This window comes from Pogona vitticeps, chromosome 7, assembly GCF_051106095.1.
Source record: "Pogona vitticeps strain Pit_001003342236 chromosome 7, PviZW2.1, whole genome shotgun sequence".
Classification (NCBI taxonomy): domain Eukaryota; kingdom Metazoa; phylum Chordata; class Lepidosauria; order Squamata; family Agamidae; genus Pogona; species Pogona vitticeps.
Genome location: NC_135789.1, coordinates 15,029,363 through 15,050,813, shown reverse-complemented (window position 1 = coordinate 15,050,813; position 21,451 = coordinate 15,029,363). Strand labels below are relative to the sequence as shown.

Genomic DNA, 21,451 nt, shown 5'->3' with positions numbered 1-21,451 from the left:
GCGTAACAGACAGACAGACAGGAAGGAAGGAAGGAAGGAAGAGCTGGTGATGGTTAGGAAGGAAGGAAAGAAGGAAAGAAGTGATGATGGATAGAAGGAAGGGATTGAGGGAGCTAATAATGGAAGGCAGGAAGGGATAATGGGTATTGTGATTCTCCAGCACCCTCTGCCAGCTGGCAGGGATTCAGCCCTTTCTCTCTGGGAGCTAAAAGTCCACCCTCTTTTGACAGCCACCTACCCAGGGAAGCAAAAGGAATCACTAAGACTTTAAAGGTTTGGTTTGGTTTTGTCCTAAAAGAACACTAGGTGTGTATTTCTGATTTTGCTGTGCATCACCAGATTCCGGCAGAATTACTCCTGGTGGCCTTGTCCTCTACCTTGTCAGGTGCCCTGCATTGAACAGACAAAGGGCCTTCTTGGCTGGATAAAACAAAATCATATAAACCATATCCCCATTTCAAATGACTGGGGGCAGGGATCCCTGGTGGTAAAAATCAGCCGGATCCCCAAGATGCAGAACAGGAATATATAGAAAGGGAGGGCCAGGACAAGAAAGCCACCCTGCATCTTGCGGGGGGAATTGCTCAAGCACATTGTGTGTTTTATTAATAAAAATGTCCCTTTGCTTAATTTTACCAACCAAAGGGAAAAGGGGGGGGCATTGTAAGGAGGGGCCTTTTCTGTGGGCAGCCTGGTTTTGTGAGATTTTTTTCATGCCTCCTGGGAGAAGAACCGGCCTGAGTGGCCTTGGGGGCAAACGGCACACCATCCCAGGGCATTCCCCCCTCCCCACGGCCAGAAGAAGGGAAGGGGAAACCACTTGTAATTCTCTACTTAAGGAACGCCGGACAAGGTTGCCCTTAAAATCAGAATAGACTGCCAAGAGTTCTGGGGCTTTTTGTCCACAGTTCAAACCAAAGCCACCCAACTTCCAGAGGTAGGCATGGCCCTGCCTTGGACTTTAGAGGGTCACACAACCCCATTTGCACCGCGTGATTTAAAAAAACTATTGTAAAAAGGCCTCTCGCATCCTTAGAGGAAGTCTGGGTAGCCTTGGGAGCAAGCGGCACTCTGTCCCAGGGATTCACACCCCCCCACAAAAAGAAGGGAAGGGTGAACTGCCTTCCTCCGAGGATTCTCTATCAGGGAAACCCTGAAAAAGGGTCACCCTAACTCAGAATGGACTTGAAGCCCTATGATCATCATCTCAATTTCAAAAAATGTCCTTGCTTTTGTTTCCTTTTCCACAGCTTGGGTGGCCCAGAGCCCAAACAGGAGAGAAGCACCATGCCCCCCCAGCCCACGTTTTGGGGTATGTCCTGATTGACTGCTGTGGGCAGGAAGATGGGGAGGGGGAGAGGACAAAAGAAACACCCACCATCTGCATGGTCAGTTTCAAGTCCCGTCGAGGGCCCTGCTTCCGAAGGTGAGTTCTGTGGCCTCCTTTCGAGTTTTCCTTAGCCGGGGGGAGGCCTTGAGCACCACCCGTTGGATCCCTGCTTGCATCGCAGGGTTGAGGTACTGCTCCCCAATTCCCACCTACCTGGCTGAGCCGGCTGCAGGGGGCCTGCCCTCCCCCCCCCATCCTGGTCTCCTTGCTGGCACCTTTTGCTCCAGATATCCAGTTTTTTCTACGAAGATTCAGCAGAAAAAGCCTAAAAGGCAAGGCGCTGGGTGTCCGTGGGACATATTCTCGTTTTCCTTCTTCCACGTCAGCAGAGACACACTTTTATTATTCTATTTTATTTTTAAGGAGCTTCACACAAAAATGGAAGGCCATCGCGTCTTCTCATGCAAAGATCTTTCCTGGTTTGGGTCATGATCATCCCAGGAAAGAGGTTTGGTTTGTGGTGTTCAAAAGGCCTCGGTGGGCCTGTCTCATGCCGGGACCGGGAAATCAGGATGTGAACACATCCCGTCATGAACGAGAGCAGTGCGGTGCTTTCTGGTTTCCCGAACAGACCTTGGAGAGGGATCACTCTGTCAAGGGGGCCCATTTGCCCTACACGTGTTTCTACGCTGTCTGGATTTGGAAGGGGTGGGTGTTTCTGGGGATTGGGCACTTTTTTTCTGCACCGGGGGGGGGGCAGTGGTGGTGGTTTGTCATGGCCTCCTGGGCGCCAGCAGGATGGCCACCGGAACAGGGCTATGGAGAAACCTGGAAGGGGAAGATTCCTGGAAAGGGGGCGAGCGTGATGGAGGAATCATCTTCAAAAGTCGCAGAAGCCAGAGACACTGGTTAAAACAAGTTTCCGATCCATAAGCTACTGGTTTTGGTGCCCGCCTGGAAGCAGTTGTGTCTCCCGTGTCTTAACAGACAACAACCTATTCTATGTTACAAAAAACATGTGCATGAGTTGTGTAGAACGGCCTGGGATTTGGGATTTGGCATTGTAGTCCCTTATTGTCAACCAAGGGGTTCCCCCCATCTAGCTTAATTCAAGGCTGATTGGTAGCGCCCTTCTCCTTTTTCCTTCCTAGAAGAAAATGAGATCGCCACCTGTCCGATCTGCTTAGATTTGGGTTTCTTGCCTTGAGCAGGGGGGTGGACTGGATGGCCTCAAGAGACCCTTTCCGACTCCATTATTCTATGAGCGCTAAAGGAAATGCAAGAGGAACACCCTTCAAATATAATGCTAAGCTACAACAGGGACCCTGTATGTAGTGGTTACTCTTTATGGAAAAGGGGCAGAATCTTCTCACTCTCAAGGAAGATTTCCCTGGTGAAGAGCAGGTTCTGGTCTTCCCTCCCGTGGGGCAGACAAAATCAGAACTGAGAATCGTGTATGTTCTCTCAAGGGATATTTCTTTTAAAAGCCAAACCCACCATTTTTACAATTCTCTGAAATTTCTGCAACTCCAACGGGGATGTCCACCTCTCCCCTGGGGACGTCCACCTCTCCCACCTCTTTCAATTCCATTCTCCTTTCTGGCACCCCCAAATAACGCAGTGGCAGAAGACCCCGCCGCCCGCCCCCATGTCACCATCAACCCCGGGGGCAGGAGGAAAAGAGGCCATTAAGCTGTGGTACCTCTGGGGAAAAAAAAACACCAGGCGTTTAAAAGAGACAAAGGGGAAATTCAACTGCAGTTCAGACTTCTGGATAGCAGCGTCATACTTTATTTAAAGTAAACCCATGTTAAAAACAAAGTTAAAATGAAAAAAGTGGTACCTGAAAAATAAATTATTCTGATATAAAATAAAACCAATAACTTAAAAGCACGCTAAATATACAAAAAAGGTATTTAAGCATATATACTGTACAATAAGGGGGTGGGTGGAAAAACCGACCAAAGCCTTCTGTTACGCAGACAGATGGCAATATTTAAAAAAAAATACAAAAAGGGGGAAGGGCAGGGAGGGAAAAAAGAGTTACACCAGTTAAGAGAGGAGTTGAGTGAGGCCAGAGACGTGCCGGCCGTATCTACAAAACTCGGATCAGCACTTCTTCCAGAGTTGCCCCAGGGTTACGGGACAAGAGAATAAAAGGTGCGTCTGGACAGAAAAGGTTCAAGCATCTCCCCTCCGTTTCTTCTGGAACAATCTCGTGTAGGGCGAGGGAACTGCTTGTGTTGTGAGTTCTATTTTTTTTAATGCGCACACAAGGGAATCAAATGGCCTCGTAAGGCAGTTTTTCTTTTGTTTTTTTAAACTTTGTCTTCTGAAACACAAATTGGCAACAGCTTAAAAAAAACCACACACATCCTGATGGCAGTTACACTTAGTATATAGGATTTGTTGGGGGGTGTCCGTTTTTTGGGGGGCTCATTAGCTTCAGACAAAAAGCGGAAACAATAACAAGAAACAAAAAAGGCCAAAATGAAAATAGTTTAAAAAAAAACCAACACAAAAAAATTAAACAACACGGGAATAAGGCAGGGCTGTTGGTGGCTCAGGTGCCGCAGATAGTGTGGGTTTGGCTATCCCTCTGCCCTGCACTGGGGGGGGGGGAGGATACGGTCCCACTCACCCGAGGCTAAATGTGTACAGATAAGAATCGGCAGATAAAACTATCACATACCTGATCTTAGAACGAACAGCACTGGTTGCTGATTTTAATTTCATAAACACTACATTACACCAAGTATCTTTAAGAAAAATAATAATAAAAATAAAATGGGAGGGAACAAGAATCGCGTTAGATTCCCCGAAATCAGAATTTCGTAAGAGGCGGCAGGAGGAGCCAGACACACATCTGATCTGTAGAACATGCATGCGCCCGTTTTGTGGGGAAGTCATAGATGGCTGCTAACCGTTCTCTTGCGTGCTTCATTAAATAGGAATATACAAAACATCAAAGGCCCACAGTTTCATATTTCTTTTTTTCTGAGTCAGGATTCTGGCAACTCGCCTCACCAAGGAGATGGTGGGAGATGATTAAAAACCTGTACAAAACCTGGCCCGACCTAGAACACAGCAGGAGCCGAGGCTTCTCAGAGGCGTCAATGCCTGAGATTGGAAACCGTTCGCGGCTGATATAAGAGAAAGAAGAATATTTGCGGCCTGAACAGGCTAGCATTTTCCAGTTTAACAAGGAACTCTCCTTGCCAAAAGTTTGAAATATCCTACAAACCGAATTCTGGTTTCAAACCATGAGCTCGCTCGAAGCTGTGCATGCTTTTAAGGAGAAGGGTGTACAGATTCGCCAGGCTTCAAGCTCAAACCAGGACGGCAAAAGTGAAGAGGCATTTGGCCTGTGGGATGATCTTCTCTGCTGGGGGTCAAAGAGGCTGCGTCAGCTCGCGAAAAGGCGCTCCATGTCATGGCTCTAAGTTGATCTTCCTGCTTCCGCTTCATCCCAGGATGCTTGGTGAGGCTTCGCACACCCCGGAAAGGCAACACAGCGAGGACCACGGGCATCTTGGGAAGTAGGCCAGCCTAAAATGGTCCCGATTTTCAGCGGGGCTCTGTAAAGAATGCTTCTCCAATTTAACGAGGGGGGGATGATAACCACAACCAGCAGCTGTTCCTGGAAAGAAGGGGAAGCAGAGGCCTCCTCAAAGGCTGAAGAGCTTTAGAGGAAGGACACCACTTGAGAATTGAGGATTTCTCTCTTCACACCCAACGGAGCCTCTCGGGAGCATTCTGGCTTTCCACAGAGTATCCCATTCGGTCTTCTCATTCTGCCAATTCTGGAGGTGGAGACGTAAAGAAGCCATCGTCTGAAAAGTAGGTGCCCCCCCCCGTCCTCAGAAGAAAGAAGGCAGGGAGAGAAAGGGGCACCAAGACCCTAACCAGTCAGTATACTGCTCGCTAACGCTCGTACCGCCTCTCTCCGCTCTGAACATCTGGGAATTTAATCGACCTCCATCACTGAGCCCTTGTTTTTTAAAAATGCAACCTAATCTAAATATCATAAGATCAGCAGGAACTGGAGCCTGGCCATATGTTAAGAACATCCCTCTGCTGTGATGGCCTTAGACTTTGGCCTCTTGTTAAAGATGACGTCTGGCTCCCAAAGGGTTTTCCGTTGTACCCCGGGCCCCAAACGTACATTTGTCAGAGGTCTCATCTCAATATTTTCCAGGTTTGTGAGCAGAGTCTTGTCACAGAGTCCTCCTGGAAGTTCAGACAGGGTCCAGCTGAAATGATGCCCTGGGAAGCTGGCTTGGGCAAGAGCTGTGTGGGAGAAGGCCCTCTCCAGATGGCTCTGACTCTGAAGGCAAAGCACGTGGCTAAGAGCAGCAGGGAGACTTGAGGAAATGAGGTCCACAAAAGCTTCTAGAAATGGATGCTGCGATAAACTGCGTCTCCTTCCTTCCTTTCGTCAGGGCTGACGGGAGGCAGGCTGGAGACCAGAAGAGCACACGTGGCGAATCGGCCACGGAAAGCCAGCAGGGCAAGAGAGGAAGAGATGCGAGGACTGACCAAGACACACAGAAACTATAAAACTTACAATGCAAAAACCGTCATGTTGCCAAAAGCAATTTCAAAGGAAGAAAACACAAAGACGGAAAACATCTTTAAAAGATGCTCTTCTTGAGGATTTTTTTAAAAGGCACCATAGCAATTCAAGGGGAATTCAAGAAAGGAGGAAAAAGCATGGGTCTAAAACCCTGGACTTCATGCTAAATTAAGGAACCACAGAACAAGTTGAGGGGCACAACCCAGCCAAAGTTTCCCTCCAAAATGAAACGAAGTGGATTTGCCTGGACTGCGAAATAAGTAACCTTATCCCTCGATCGTTAAGTCTTCCGGATGCTCCCCAACTTGTCTCGTTTCTGAACAACTCAATAGTCTGTTCCAATGGGGAAGGCTTTTTAAATTTTTTTTTCTGGTTTTACACCCTCTGGGAGGAACGAGGAAGCACAGCAAAAGCAGCCCGGCTCAAGACGCAAAACCAAAGGACTGATTAGAAGAAATGGCATAGAGGGGAAAAAAGGCTTGGTTATTTCCAGGACAGACGCTTGAGGACTCCAGCTTAGTTTTGACAAGCAGAAAGCAAAACTTGGCCATGAATGCAACATGTTCTTCCTTTTAGATAGGCCTGTAATGGGGGGGGGGGAGTCCCATTCCAGATTCGAGATGCGGTGGATAAACTAAAGAGGGGACGTCTCTAAGCGAGCGGATGGGCTTCGCAAAGCAGCATTAAAAACACAAAACGAGGAAGCAGACCCGAACACGTCCGCGGGGAGATGGTGGACTGAAGCAACTCTACGTAGGTGGTGACCACCCTCTTCCTAAAAGGATCCTTCTTCTCAAGACCATGGTCCCTCCGAGATGCAACACTGTCCGTCAAAGGGAGGCTGCAAAGCCAAGGAGATGTCTGACCAAGGGGTGCAAGGGCAGGTGCCCCCCCCCAAAATAAGTTCTTTTTGGACAGGACGTACACTTCAAGTCCAGGCTTCTAAAACACATCGTACGGACGCAAGGCATGGTCCTGAAGAGGGGAAGAGGTGTTTACTTCCTCACCTCAAAGGGAGCCAACAGAACCGCAGGGTTCCTTTCCAAGCACGATTCTGGGTGAGAGAGGGACTCTTCCAATGCAGGAAGGGGCTGATGCTCTTCTCCCACCCACCACCCACCTTCCCAGAAAAGCCACCCATAAGCCTCAACCCTCAGGAAATCTTTGGGGCTCCTTCTTCGGGACAAGCTTACAAGTCTGCAGGAGGTGGGTTTAGGATTTTAAGCTGCCCGCACTACAGGACCGGGCCTGTCACCTCCCCCAGCCGGCTCACCTAGAACAGCTTCCCCGCTGTGATGTGCGGCAGGCATGGGCGTGATTTCTGTTCAAGTGAAACTTCTTCCAGGGACCACAAAAGAGGGTCCCCCCTTGGTGTACTCACAATTCTGGAGCTACCGCTTTTAACAAGGCCGAAAGTCCAGTTTTAGGAACCTTCTTAGCAGCTGAAGGAACAGCCCGTCAGAGATGTTTCCTACGTCGAACGTGGCCGCAAAAGGACGTGCATTCTGTCAAACCTAGCCTCGGACGGGGCCGGCCGATCGCCGCGGCTCTCGCCCCCACCCCACCCCACCCGGCTCCTTCTCAGAGAAAGGAGCCGTCGTGATCTTTCCACCTCAGACGCTATGCGGTTCACTGGAGTAAAGAGGGGGTTTAAAAAATTAAAATAACAAACCAAAACAAAATTTGAGCAAAACCAAATGAAATTTAATTGGTCTTAAATGCAAAAGTAAAAACAAACAAAAACACAAAAAAGCAAAAGAAAATTAACAGAAAACAGAACTCAAAAGTTTCAAGGCAGCCTGAAGAAAACGTTGGGGGTTAATTAAAACCTTTAGTCTACCAAAAAAAAAGTAATCAAAGTTTTCTCTTAAATCTCTAACTTGCAAGTTTTAACGTACTTTTTTCTGCCGAGTGTTCAACACGTAAAAGCTATTTGTCAGAACAAAACTCCTATTAAAATGGGATGGGGGAAATTATCTGGTACTTATTAGAAGGAGATGCAAAAACTTATGATGTTCAAATGTTCATAACAATGTTATAAAAAAACCTAAGAAATTCAGTTGTCCAAGTGAAGAGCTGAATTTGGAAGGAGACTTAATGCTGCGTCTTGCAACGTTCATTTTATCGGGAAAGGAATAATGCTGGGAAGTGCTGTTTAACGAGGGGAAGTCTTAAAAGGAAGGGCAAAGAATTGGCATCAGAGTTTCTGTCGTCTTCTCTTTCACTCTGAAATCTTCCCGGAGTTTCTTGGGAACTCCTTTGGTCCTTTCTTACTGGGAATGGGGCTTTTAAATTTACAAGGCATGGGACAGGGGGGACCCCAAAGATCCATCCATTAGGGGTTTTTGCCTAACAATCCACAGCTCTGGCGGACAGACTCGGGCAAGGCTGGCACCGGGCCATTCACCAGATTCTCCTGACATTTTCCATGCACATGAACTGTAGCATGTAAATGATCCGTGCTGAGGGGGGGGGGGGGTTCAGGGAAAGAACCTCAGATCTGGCTGGTCCAGGGAAATTGACGAGACTCCGAAAGGGAATCTGCTGGATCATTTCATGACCTGACCCCACAGCAGGGACCGCACTCTCCATTTAGATTGGGAGGGTTTTTTGGGGGGAGTGGGGGGCAGGCCTCGAGACAGATCATATACAGAACCTTCCTCTTTTTTTAAAAGGGAAATTTAGAAGGGAGTGGTAAGATCGGACTTCCCCCATAAAAGAACAGACCTAAAACGTTAAAAAATTTTTAAAAAGCAACCCCCCCAAGAAAACATTTGAACACAATGGCATCCCAGATTATTTCAAAACAAAACAAAATGCTTTCCCCTCCACTTCTGATTTAGTTTAGACAAAACAACTTTTGTGTGTGTCGGTGCGTGACCGTTGGCGCAAAAAAAGTATATATATATATGAAGAGTTGTACACTAACAAAACAAAAAAGGAAGTTATCTTTTTTTCTCCATCCTTTTTTTCCTCCCCGTCACTCCGTTTATCTATTCCGTACAAAAACAAACAAACAAACAAAAAAACAGAAATCAGAGGAGCCACGAAATGAAGTTATTTGTGGGACTTGTTGGTTTTGAAGGAGACCTGCAAGATTTTGTCCCCCAGCCGGTAGCCGTTAAGACTGGCTATGGCCATGGCCGCTTCTTCATAGTTTGTCATGGTCACAAAACCAAAGCCTTTACACTTGTTGGTGTTGAAGTCGCGGATGACTTTCACATTAGTCACCGCCCCAAAGGGACCAAACATCTGCCACAGAATGCCCTCATCGGCATCCTGGCCGAGGTTGTAGATGAAGATACACCAGCCAGAAGAGGAGTTCCCTGGGACATTAACACCAGTAAGCCCACTCATGTGATCTACACCCATGGGAGAGAACCTAGCAAATGAAAAAGCACACAATAGTTCATGTAAACAAAACAACAAAACAAAAAAAACCCTCCACCGCCCGCCCGCCCCACAAAACCCTCCCCCCCATCCATTTAATTAAGCAAAAAATTTTTAAAAAATGATAGAACTCAACCAGGGGGTGGGCGACTGGGAAGGCCAGGACGGTGTTGGTGGGTGGGCGAAGCGGGGATATAGGGAGTCTTCTCAAAGCGGGGTGGGGTGGGGGTGGCGCCCTTCCAACCAGAGCCTCGGCGCTACAACTCCCTTCCGCCGGCAAAAATGCTAAGAAAGCGGCGGTGGGAGTCGGGTGTCGTGGCCGGTCTCTCTGTTTCCTACCCAGCATAGTAGTGCGAAACAAACCCAAGGGGTTTTTTTTTAAAATAAACACATAAATACATAAATAAATAAAAAATGCAGGAAGGACCACCCATGATAGAATCGCCGGTCACCGTTTGAGGCTGCGGGACTTCTTTCACACTACCAAGCCAGTAACGGGGCTGTTGGGATCCACCAGACCCCTGCCTGAACGCATCCTTGTCCCTAGATTTTGACCCAAATGCCTTACACCCTTCTCTGTGGGGCTTCTGAGAAGTGAACCTGTAAAAGTGGGTGACATTAATGGGGGGAGGACCATCATCTTACATGGAAGAGGCTGAGTACAGGCAGATAGAAGAATGTGCATTTAATTTTATTTTAACATGTGACAAGAATTCTAAGACAAGAATTCCAGCAGAGAACCCATTTGTTGCTGCATTTCAGGAGAGTGAAAATAATAATAGTAGTAGTAGCAATTAAAGGGGGGAACCACACACACAGATACACACACATGCAAGGGGTTTACGGGAGAGGTCATGACTAGAAGGGATTTACAACAAGCATCGTATGAAAATGAGCCAGGACTTTAAAAAAGAGAGAGAGAAAGAGAGAGAAAGAAGAGGGAGACAAACACATAAGTGAAGAAAAAAAAAACCCAAACCAGGGAAGGCGTGGGGTTAAGAGCAGGGCCCCATGGGGACAGTACAGCTATTTTTCAAAGGGGGGGCAGCATGGGTGCCAGAGTGCGGGAGGTACATTAAGGCTCTCCAGAGACCCCCCCCCCCCAAAGAGGTAAGAAGGTGTCCAGGATGGACTACATGGAGCAGGAAACCCAAGGCTCCTGAAGGAGGAACTTTTAAATCACTACACATTAATAGATTAGGCCTTTTTTTCTTTCCATTTGTTTAACAGCTACAAATGATCAAGGGCTGCTGATGGGGTTCCTGAATCTTCTCCTCTGATCTCCTATTTAGTCCTTCTAACATCATGAAGGCTGCCAACTAAGAGGAAGGAGACTCGGCAGGAAGTCATCCTGGCCTTCGGGTGAGCAAGGCGTAACGTAATGGGGGGACTGGCAGGCCTTTTTATTAAGTGACTGGAGGAATGATCACTTTTGTTGTTTGGGGTCTTTAAAAAAAATCTTCAATTAAGGAAAAGCTCCCCCACCACGATCTTCTGATGAAATTTTAAGAGGGCTGCAAGGAGCAGGTTAGGAAAAGGGGTGGGTGGGATAAGAGGACGAGGGCAGCCACAGCCAGCAGCCCACCCCCCCAAAAATAAAAAAAATTAATGTTATCGATCAACCCGCCTGTGTATGTTTTATCCCCTCTCCCTTTTTTCTTAAGTTCTTCAAAGAGAGAGCGGAAGGAGCGTCCAGAAAAGTACATGTTGGAGGCAGGCAAAGGGGAAAAGGTTCTGCCCAGTGAGAATTAATAGTATGGTCATTAAGCATACAAGAGAAAGAGAGAGAGAGAGAGTTGTCACCTTTATTGACATGACTTTAAATGGTTTAAAAACATCACGGAGGCTATTTGGAGGAAACAGAGCCCTCCCAGTACAAACAAATGAGTTCTCATCCCCCTCTCACAAACTCCGGAGAAAGTCCTGCTCGAGACTTCCAAAAAAAAAAAAAAAGGAAAAATAATATGTGTGTGTATATATAACTGTCTTGATCAGGGACAGAACAAAACAAGCATGCAAAGATTCAAAGGAGCTTTAGGCAAGAAGTGGGGAACGTCCCCTTTCAAGCCGGCGTTACAACAGAAGGTAAAAGACATGAATTATTTTTTTCGGACACCCACCAATATCATTAATAGAATCAGCCACCGATTCGTATTTAAATTGTTTGAAGACGGGGGGGGGGGGGGAATTCTTGATTTCTGTTTAAAAGAACTGAGCTTCAGGACCACTAAGAAAGACACAGGGTAGTTTTTAGAGGCAACCCCCCCCACACCATTTGCTTTTTTTTCTTTTTAAAGAATGGAATCAAGTTGTCTGATCTTGTGGTAATATACATGGAGGGGCGGGGAGTGGAAAATAATTAGCGGGTTTTAACTGGGCCGCGCAGACTTCCACCCCAACAACAACGCACAAGCTGTTGGGTTATAATTGGGAAAAAATTTGGTTTGGATACGTTTTAAGTTTCCCCAAAGCGTGACCCAAGGCCCCATAACAGAGCATGACGCAAGGCGTCCCTCCTCAGAGGAAGGCTGGGGGGTGAGGGAGCGAAGGCAGCCATTGGAGATCCAGAAGGTGACGAGGCTCCTGGGATCAAGGGTCTGCCTGGCATTCAAGAGGCTTTCCCTTTAACCATTTCTGGTTCGCCGGCCAACCTGGCCCTTTTATGGCTGGGGGGGGGGTTTCTAGAGGGTGCATAGGACAGGCGACTCAGGTGGCCGGTGTCTCAGCTGACGTGGGGGTTCCCAGTAAAAGGGTACCGATGGGGGGGGGGTCCCCTTCGTCTTAGATGGAAATTGAGAATTTGTCAATTTTTGCCAATTTAACCGTCTGGTCTGTATCCAGGGCTTTTGTGGGGGTTTTTTTGTTTTTGTTTTTGTTTTTTGCATATGTGTTTTAATACGTGTGATCCGCTCAGCATAGCAGAGAGAGGTTTCAGAGGACCTCCTTTCCTTTTCTCTGAGCTCCCACGTGTCCCCCTCCTTCCTCACTTTTTGTCTTGCAGGCCAAAGGAAACTTTGCAAGATGGGCACCTGTCTTTTTCCTTTGCTTTCCGGCCAGTCTGCAAACGCTTAAGGCTTTGGCAAGGCAGAAACAGACCTTGTGCAAACGTCGACTTCAGGGTCCCAAGACAGCAGCATCTCTTATGAGCTAAACCGCTCGGGCGCCTCTCTTGAGATGTTTCACCCGTCTGCCGTTCCTGCAATTTGATTCTCCCTAAACAAATGGCTGCCTTACATTTTCCTGGCTGGTCTTCCTCCGTTCCTGCCTGCCTGGCAATTTTGATCGCTGTGTCAACCCTCGGAAGCACTACCACCCATCAGCCAAAAATTTTAAAAACATTTTTTAAAAAGCTGCACAGTTTGTTTTAAAAGCGACCACACAAAGCCTTTTTTTAAAAAACAAAAATCAAGCTGGCCGTTTTAGGCGATGGGAAAAGAGGCATTTAGGAGTTGAAGGGTCTTGTTTTGACAGTCCTGGTACTGTGGTGTCTGGAAGGCAGTGCCTTGTAATGAAAACCAGACCAGTAATTTCTATTTATTTTTATTTTTTTTAAAGTTCTGTTTTGGTATACTGTTATGAAACAGCAAATCAGACATATGATTTCTGAATCTTTATTAACAGAGGAAAAGGGACCCAGGTTTTTTTTTCAGTCCTCTATTTAAACTCAATTCTAGTATGAAAAATAATAAGGAAGAGGTTAAAAAGAAGAAAAAAGAAAAAAAAGAAAACAGAGAGAGAAGTCTGGTAGAACAGGAAAAAAATAAGAAAAGAAATGGACATTCACAATGATTACTGACATAGCTTGGGAATACATAATTCATTTGGGGGGACAAAAGTACTCCACTGCCATTGATTTTGAAATAAAATTATTTCAGGACTCTAAAATTATACAGAAGGTTGTATTTTTTTTAAAGAAAAAAATATCTAATGGAAGAAGTTGGAGCTGCAATTGGGACCAAGCTGATGGGTTCCACGGGAACTGTCAAGAAATATTGGGAAAGAGTTGGTTAAAGGAATAGCAGAAAGCACCGGATGATACAATTTTCACATTGAATTCCCTACCGTGAGGCCCTTTCGGAGAGAGGATTCGGTGACGAAAGAGAGGTGGCTTTTCACACGAGCACGGAAGGCCCACATTAACACAGAGGAAGCGTTGACTGCGTGAAAGGAGTCATAAGGAATCATTCCACCTCCCCCAAAAAAAGAAAGGGGGGGGAATTAAGAGGGCATTAGCGGCTAAAGTCTAATCCCGCAGTTGCTGACCCCTAACGTTTTGGGATGAATTTACATTTATGTCCCTGTGGATTGCTTCTCTCCCTTTCACCTGTCTACGGGAAGACTCGGGTTGCGCCTGGTGATGGACAGCAGTGATTCAAAATGAAAATAAAAAAATGCAAGAGAGGCAGAGAGAGAGAGAGAGAGAAAGAGACTGAGAGAGAAACCCACAGTAGAGACCTTGGAGGGCTCTGATCTTCCCAGCTTACCTGAACCTCTGCGCCTGGTGGTGGACGGGTCCCCCAAACCGCCTCGCAGGTGAGTGGTACAGCTGTGAGAGCAAAGCCACGTTCTTGTTCTGGTTGGGATTGGCGGCAAACTTCACTGTGATGGGCTCTGAGGACCCCGGGGGCTTGTGACCGTTGAAGTTCGAGATGGCCTCTTCGGCTTCGGACCGCTTGTCGAACCGGATAAAGGCGACCCCCCGGGACAGACCTGCAGGCCGAACCATCAGCCGATGGGGGGAAAAGCAGAATAAACAAGCGAAGGGGGCCTTCCAGAAGGCTTACGTGGTTTCAGAGTCCGGGGAGACTTCCAAAAACAGAGAGGGTCAGAAGGGCCGACTGGCATGGGGTCCAAGCGATCCAGCGTGTAAAACGGGGATGTTTCAGAAGGGGCCGGGTTTGCATATCAATCCCTGGGGGCTAGGGTTTGGCCAAACCTCACAAGCGGAGCGGTGAGAACTCCAAACTGTTTTTTCTTGGGGCCCAGGAGGAGAGGGGAGGGGGCACTGCCCCTCATCCTCCCCCTGCTCACTAAAGGACAAGAGAATGGAAGAGTCTGTTTCTTTTGGCTTGTGTGGCACAAATTCCTGAAAAGATGTTCCAACCAGGATGATCCGGGGATGGGAAACCGAGCCCTCGGAGGAAAGAACTGAGCACGTTTACATTTGAGAAAAGAAGACGGAGGGGAGAGAGGAGAGCACTTTTCAAATCCTTGAACGGCTGTCATACAATCTGCTCTCAGCCCAGAGTGCAGGGAGTGTCAGAATGGGCTTAAGCGACAAGAGGCCAGATTTAATTGGAACATCAGGAAAAGCTTCCTAACTATTAGAAAAGCACAACAATGGAACTAACGACCGCAGGAGGTGGTGAGCACTCCAACGCTGGAGGCATTCAAGAGAAAACTGGGCCACCCTCTGTCAGGTCTGCTTGGATTTGGATTCCTGCCTTGCAGAGCAGGTTGGACCCGATGGCATTAGAGCTCCCCCCTTTCCAACCCCAAGATTCTAGGATTCTAAAAATGGGGTCCTACACTTGCCAAAGCCACCCCACCCCTCCTCTCTCTGCACCTCCTGGAACAACCGCCTTTGCCCACCTGTAGTCTGGTCGACCAGGACGCGGGAGTTGATGATGCGGCCAAACCGGGAAAACATGTCCTCCACGTCTTTCTGCGTCATTGTCCGTGGCAACCCGCTGATGTACAAGTTGGCATCCTTGATCACCTCGGAGCTGGGGCGGGCATACGACACCTTGAATGGTGAGGAGAGGGGAAACGGGAGGAAAATACAAATAAATGATTGATTTCGACGCCCAAGTCCACCATATTGGCTGTTACCTTCTCTCGCAGGCTTCTAGCTTCTCTGTTTCAAAGAGGGACCCGGGATTTTCCCTTGGCGTTCTCGGACATTCATGCGGACGAAGCTTTCCACTCAAGACCCACTTGTCGTCCCCAAGCCCCCAGACTATTTTTCCCTGCAAAGCCTGTTCTGGCAAGAAAGGGGGGGAATTCGTAACCGGCCCGGCCTCAATTACCTTGATGGTTTTCGACTGAAGTCTCAGGCCGTTCAGTGTGTTTATTGCTCTCTCGGCATCTTTAGCTGTCACGTAGTTCACAAAACCGTAACCCAAGCTGTGCCCTGGAGAAGGAAAAAATGGGTGTTTTTAGCCACTGTGGTGCAGTGGTTAAACTGCAGGCAAAACTCTGCTCACGACCTACACCTTACATCCTTCCGAGGTCAGTAAATTGAGTCTCCAGCTTCCTGGGAGGGCCCTGTGTCACTTGCATAATTAAATTGAAAACCGCCTAGTGAATGCTTTAAGTGCTCTGGGGTGGTATATAAGCGGCACGCTTTGCTTCCGCTTTAAGGTGATCACTACCACCACCACCACCACCTGGGGGAGGCTGCTAAACTAAAAGTCCCATTATTCCCCCAGCCAGCTGGGCAAGGCTGGATAGCCTCACCCTCCCTTAGAACATGGAGGGAGGGCCCGCAGGTTCTGAACCGATCTAAAGGGTCCTCATGCTGTTTGACCCGGTCCCTTACCAGCGAATTTGTCTCGGATGAGCTTGGCCGACTCAACCTCTCCGATGCTGCTGAACAAGCTCCTCAACTCATCCTGGGTCATGTTCTGGGGAAGGTAGTTGACAATGAGATTTGTCCGGCCCATGTCGTCCCTGCAGTCCTCTGCCATGTGGTCTTCATAACCATTAGACATTTTAAGCAGGGGAGAAACCTGCGAAAAAGGAGAGAGAAGGCAAAGGGCTGCGTTTAGGGCTCTGCAGGACGATACGGCGGAAACTTCCCAAGCAGCAACCCGGAAGTGTAGGCAAGCATAATACAGAGAGAGAAAGCTCGTGGCAACAGGCGGGGGAAAGGGATCTGCTGAACAGCCCTCCCCCAAGCCCATTTTCCAAAATGGATTCTTCCCAATGAGGCAGAAAGGCTCAGTCGACTGGCCATCTGTGAGGCAGCAAAGTGCACCACATTCTGCCAAGGCCAGGAGGCCCTGAGGGGCTTGGGATAACAAGTCCCAGAATCCACAACTATCAGCCAGTCTGAGAGCTGAGGCAGAGGAGAGCCTGAGGGGCCCCCACTTCCACTACAGACTTGAGGGAAGGGTCCGAGCTTTAGAACCCATGCTTTGAACCCAAATTCACCCCAAAGTTTCTCCAGACATGGATGCCCAGCAGCCCTACAAGGGGCCTCTCATCAGGAAGAATCCAGGACCACAGTTGTTTTTTAAACCAAAGGGCTCCTGCTAAACCTGAAACAACACTATCCTGTCCCTCCAAGACCGCTGGGACAACCCCCAAAGACTTCAAGTACACCTTGGGGGTGAAAAAACCACGTCCCTCCAGGGCTAGCTTGTCTAAAGGCACCCACTGGAGAGAGAGGCAGAGGAGTTGAAAAGCCACTATAATTTAAATCTGGCCCAAGTAGCTGATAAGGCTACATAAAATGAGCCTTAAACCAGCACAACAAAGTCCTGGATTATTCCCTCGGCCCCCGGCCACCACCTCTGGAGTCATCAAGACGGCTTTCCTTCTCCATTCAACGCACGTACACACTACAGAAACAGCACTGGTTGACAGAGCTCTTCCTGCAAACAAAAGCTCACTTCATGCTCAATGGTGAGAAAGAGGAAGTGAAATTCACTGGAGCCGACCACGGGCAAAACCCAGGCATAAATTAAAACAGAAGAGGCCTTTCAGGGAGTAAATGGCGACCCATTAGAAATGTTTAATTCTACTGTTCCGCAACTCTCAATCCGCGGCTAAAATGCCAACCAATTTCAGGAAGAATTCCAAGGGGAACGATCTACTCCTGCCTCTCCTTTCGGCTCCTATCGTCAGAAAGGCTTTTGCTGGAAACTGGTTTGTTTTATACAGCTAAAAAAAAACAAACCCAAAAATGTGAGCATAATCCTTCTTGATCAAAGAATACGTTCATGGTGCTCTTGTTAACAAAGTTTAAGGCTGCTTTTTAACTGGCACAGTACCGCTGTAGTATGTGCATTTAATAAATAAGTAATGAATGATTAATACTAACCACTAATGATTTATTAGTGGCAACCTTATGCGGGCCGAGTTGGAACTCAACTCAGAGGGCCACGTATTCTGAAGCAAACATGCCAGCTGCGATGTGGAAAGGTTCTTGGGGGAACGTAAACCTTCATCAGAATCGGACATAATCAGGGGACTTTAGCACGTTCTGGTCTACAGCCTGCCTGCTTTGTGAGCAAATATATGTGTACTCAAGAGAGAGATGGACATGCAAATCTTTATGCAAACTAATTGAGAGGGGGTTTGCAAAGGGCAAAAAAATGACCAGATGGAGGGTTTATAGCTCAGTAGCCAAGCACCTGGATTCAAAAAAATCCAAAGTTCAACCCCAGGGATCTCCAGGAAGGATGGGGAACATTTCTTTCTGAGAGAGTGACAGCTGTTTAGACAGAAATGTGTTAAGTAGACCATCAGAGTTATTTCCATGAAAACATCTCTTTATTCAGAAGAACTAGAATTTTATCCTAATTTACAAAAAAGTCTGTAACACGGGTTTTCTCTCCACAGAAGCTTTCAGCTTCAAACCCTAGCATGTTCAGGTGGCATTTGGCGCCTCAGAGGGTCACTGTCGGAACCGCTGCTGTGGACAAAGAATTCCAAAAGATGTCACCACCCATGGAAATCCAAGCCCTTTTTCCCTACGTTAACTGCAACAGAAAGTACTGATATGAAGGGCTAATACCCAGATGAAACTCCCACTGGAACAAAGAGCTATCGATAGACATCAGGAGGGGTATTTGGGTCCACAGTGGCCCAAAAAAGAGGTGCTCTGGAGCAGTCTGTGACATTTCCAGGTATCCAGGAGAAAAATAGAAAAAAAATTCTGAGTACTGTACAGGACTTGAGATTTTGCCCAATCCAGCTTAGCTTCTAAAAAGAGGTGTGTTTTGGAAGGTGCAGTCCTACGCGTGACAAAACTCGGACTTACATTTACTTTTGATGACCTTTTGTGGCCTGATACGGAGAAGGAATGAACATTTACCTTCACATAAAAGTAAGAAGCTACTGTATTTATCAAGACTTGGGGAAGATGATGCCTTTGGGGGTGGTCAAAGGGGAACAGAGGTTTACGTTAAAGATCTTAGCAGATGAAACAGTGGTACAAACAATCCCAAAGAAGGTCTAAGATCTCCCAGACATGAGCTGGGAAGGCAATAACGTATTTATCCAAAGCAACACCTCAGGGGGCAAGTTGGAGTCACAAAACTGAGCAATCTTCTCTACAACTCAGTCAATCAGGCCACATTTTAAAAAAGAAAGAAAACAGCACGTTCGGAAGTCAAGTCCCCTTTATGTACAAGTTTTCTATAAGCTTAGCGAGGGAAGAAAAGCCACATACGTTGCCTAGAGGCACAAAGGAAATAAGAGCCCAGGGTGCCAAGGATACCAGACGTTAGGCTGGTGTCTAAAAAAAAAAAAAAAAAAAATCAGAGGGTTATCTCTCAGAGAAAAGGATGTCAACACTGTAAGTATTTTCCCTTCTTTTGCTTTCTCTGGGGGGAAAAAGGAACAAGGTGGAAAAACAAACACAAGGGACTTCAGAACTGAGCATTGCATTACTCTTAACTCTGAAGCGGTGTTTTTAAAAAATCTTACAAGTTAGAGAACAATTTGAGAGGAAAACTGCACTTCATAGCCAATCTGCCACAAACTAATGGGGCTGAACAATATTTTCTCTTTCCCTCCCCACAAAATGTGGGCGGAAGACATGTGACCTGCCTTACAGAGATTGCTGATAAGCACTTGAAAAGGCTTCTTCCTTGTTCTCCTTTCTGATTATTTGCAAATCGCCTTAGAAGCCTCCTAAAAAGAACCAAGTGGAGGAAATAATATGGAACAAGAAACATACAAATTATGTATGGGATGGGAGCAAACTGTACTGGTCCACCTCCACGTATATAGAAACAGAAATGGATGGAAGGAGATACACATAAGCAAAAAAATTAAAATCTTGGAGAACATCTATATTTTTCCAGAGGACTGGCTATGCTTGTTGTAGCTAAGCATTCTCGCTATATTTCCAATATTTTTTGTCTTGTTTTTTTCTCTCTCCAGGTTTCCAACTTCATCTTCAATATATTAAACCCACCATTCCAAACCTTGAGTTGCCCACCTATTCTTGGACTGCAACTCCCAGCAGCCTTCACTGTTGCCTGGGCTTTCTGGGAAATGTAGTCCAAGAACACCCAAAATTGGGAACTACCATTCTACCTTCTTGGGTCCTCAGATATTCTTGGACTACAACTCACAGCAGCCTTTGACAACAGCTGTGCTGGCCAGGAGTTCTGGAAACCGTAGTCCAAGAGGCACCCAAAGCTGGAAACCATTGCCTTAAACGTATGTGAAACAAACGTAGCACAATATATATTTATAGTTATCTCTTCCATTTTTCAGGCCATTTTCTCCTCCTTTTTCATGCTATTTGTGTGTGTGTGCTATGACAAATATATTTATGCGCTTTTGTTTTTAACCTACTGATATTTGCTACAAGAGGACCAGATCTACATTTACAAATCTGATCAATATAAAAAGAGATAAATTTAATCTGCAGAGAAGAGGGAAAGAGGCGAACCTCTAGTTCCGATCCTTAAACTCGAGAAGGGCTCTGTCCCTCCCCCCCTCGTCTTCGTCGCAGAACCCTGACGGCGCCCGCTGATGACGCCACGCGCCCCACCACCACCGCCCAGTCCCCGCCCCCACAAAGACCCCCCCCTACCCCGCCCCTCGGGGGCCTTTTTTTTTTACGTGGACGCAGGCCCCGCCCCCTCGCCCGCTTCCGAACGCGGCGGCCGAAGCAGGCCCAAGCCACGCCCCTCCTCTCGCTGACGTCAGGCGGAGGCCGGCAAAGGCCTGCTGGGCCTGCGGCCTCCTCCTCCTTCACCGCCGCTGCCGTCTTCCCCCCCAACACACACACACCAACGGACTCGGCGGCCTTACCTGGCGACGATCGGCAGCGGCGGCGGGGACGAGGAGGCGGCGGCGGCGGCGGCGGCGGCGGCGGCGGGGAAGAAGGGGAGGGGAAGGGGCGAGGCGGAAACACAAGCAGCAGCAACACTGGCGGCGGCGGCAACGCAGGTTCCCCCCTCTGGCCGCGCGACGAGCCGCTCCGCTCCTTCGCTCAGCAGCCGCACCAGCGCCAGGGAGGGGAGGAGGAGGCGGGGGCTCCGGGGTGCAGCCACGCCCCCTCGGGCGGCGCTCATTGGCCGCCTCCCGCGCGCCCCGCCGCTCCCATTGGCCGCGGGCCGCGCCGCTCAGGAGACGGCGCTCGGACTTCCCGAGCAAGGGGGACGGCGAGGCGAGGCGCCCTCACGCGCCTGCGCGGCCGTTGGCGGCGCGGGCCTCGGCCTCCTTCTCGTCCTCCTCCCCGGGTTCTGCGCGCCTTGAGGGGCGTGGCTAACTTTACCTCAGGGAGCAAAGGCGCGGGCGTTCCGCAGGCCCGAACTCTCGCTCTGTCGCCTTCACACGTGCCGTGTCTCGGCCCAATTTCCCTCAAGCGACGGGGGGGGGAGGAAGAGGGAAAATAAGCGAATTCCCCTTCCTCTGTCCCCGCGTCGTGCCTTCCTCACACGTTACCTCCGTCGCCCGATTATACCTCAGAAAAACGCTCCTCCGGGGCCTCCGCGTTTACCTTCTTCATACCTTAGGCGGCCTCGCCCAGATTTACCTCAGAGAACCCGATGCCCCTTTCCTCTTCCCGCACGGCAAAGTGGCTTTCCCTTTCTAAATTTTACCTCGGACGCGTCCGTCCTCCCGCCGTCGCCCGCTTCACGGATTCACACGAGACATCCCTAGTGTGACTTCGTGGAGGAAGGGCACCGCGGATGCTTCGTGAATTTACCTCAGGGAAGCGACGGTGCTTCCCCCACACCGTTCCGAAGCGTTCTCTTAGGCTTCGCGCGTTCACACGTGACAATCCCTTCAAGACCCGCCTGAGAGAGAGACCACTGTCCTTCAGCCTTCACCCCGTCACGGGTTCACACGAAACTCCCGAGGATCAGCCCGAGTTCCGAACCAGGCCCCTTGGCATCGGTGGCTTTAAGGGAAAAGGTCGCGGGTTCCACCCATTCACACGTTACCTTTTGTAATCTTGGTGA

The 21,451-nt window shown here is 48.4% G+C and overlaps 1 protein-coding gene and 1 long non-coding RNA gene across 4 annotated transcripts in view; one reads left to right on the top strand and one right to left on the bottom strand.

Annotated features, from left to right (window-relative positions):
• Positions 1-13,069, top strand: part of LOC144583967 (uncharacterized) — an 18,224-nt gene extending 5,155 nt beyond the window's left edge. The window contains exon 4 of the long non-coding RNA XR_013537904.1: positions 1,251-13,069. This is a non-coding gene — a long non-coding RNA (uncharacterized LOC144583967). The remainder of the gene's footprint in view (positions 1-1,250) is intronic.
• On the bottom strand, positions 3,106-21,451 carry ELAVL1 (ELAV like RNA binding protein 1). 3 transcript variants are annotated; one of them, XM_020780870.3, is made up of 6 exons: positions 21,196-21,451; positions 15,838-16,027; positions 15,326-15,429; positions 14,889-15,042; positions 13,781-14,006; positions 3,106-9,288 (listed from the first exon to the last, which is right to left on the bottom strand). In XM_020780870.3, the coding sequence occupies exons 2-6, from the start codon at positions 16,007-16,009 to the stop codon at positions 8,964-8,966; spliced, it is 981 nt and encodes a 326-aa protein (XP_020636529.1). In that variant the 5' UTR covers positions 16,010-16,027; positions 21,196-21,451; the 3' UTR covers positions 3,106-8,963. The 3 variants fall into 3 exon arrangements, with proteins under 3 accessions (XP_020636529.1, XP_020636530.1, XP_072834146.1); XM_020780871.3 differs by having other exon boundaries at positions 21,089-21,399; XM_072978045.2 differs by lacking the exon at positions 21,196-21,451 and adding an exon at positions 20,295-20,523.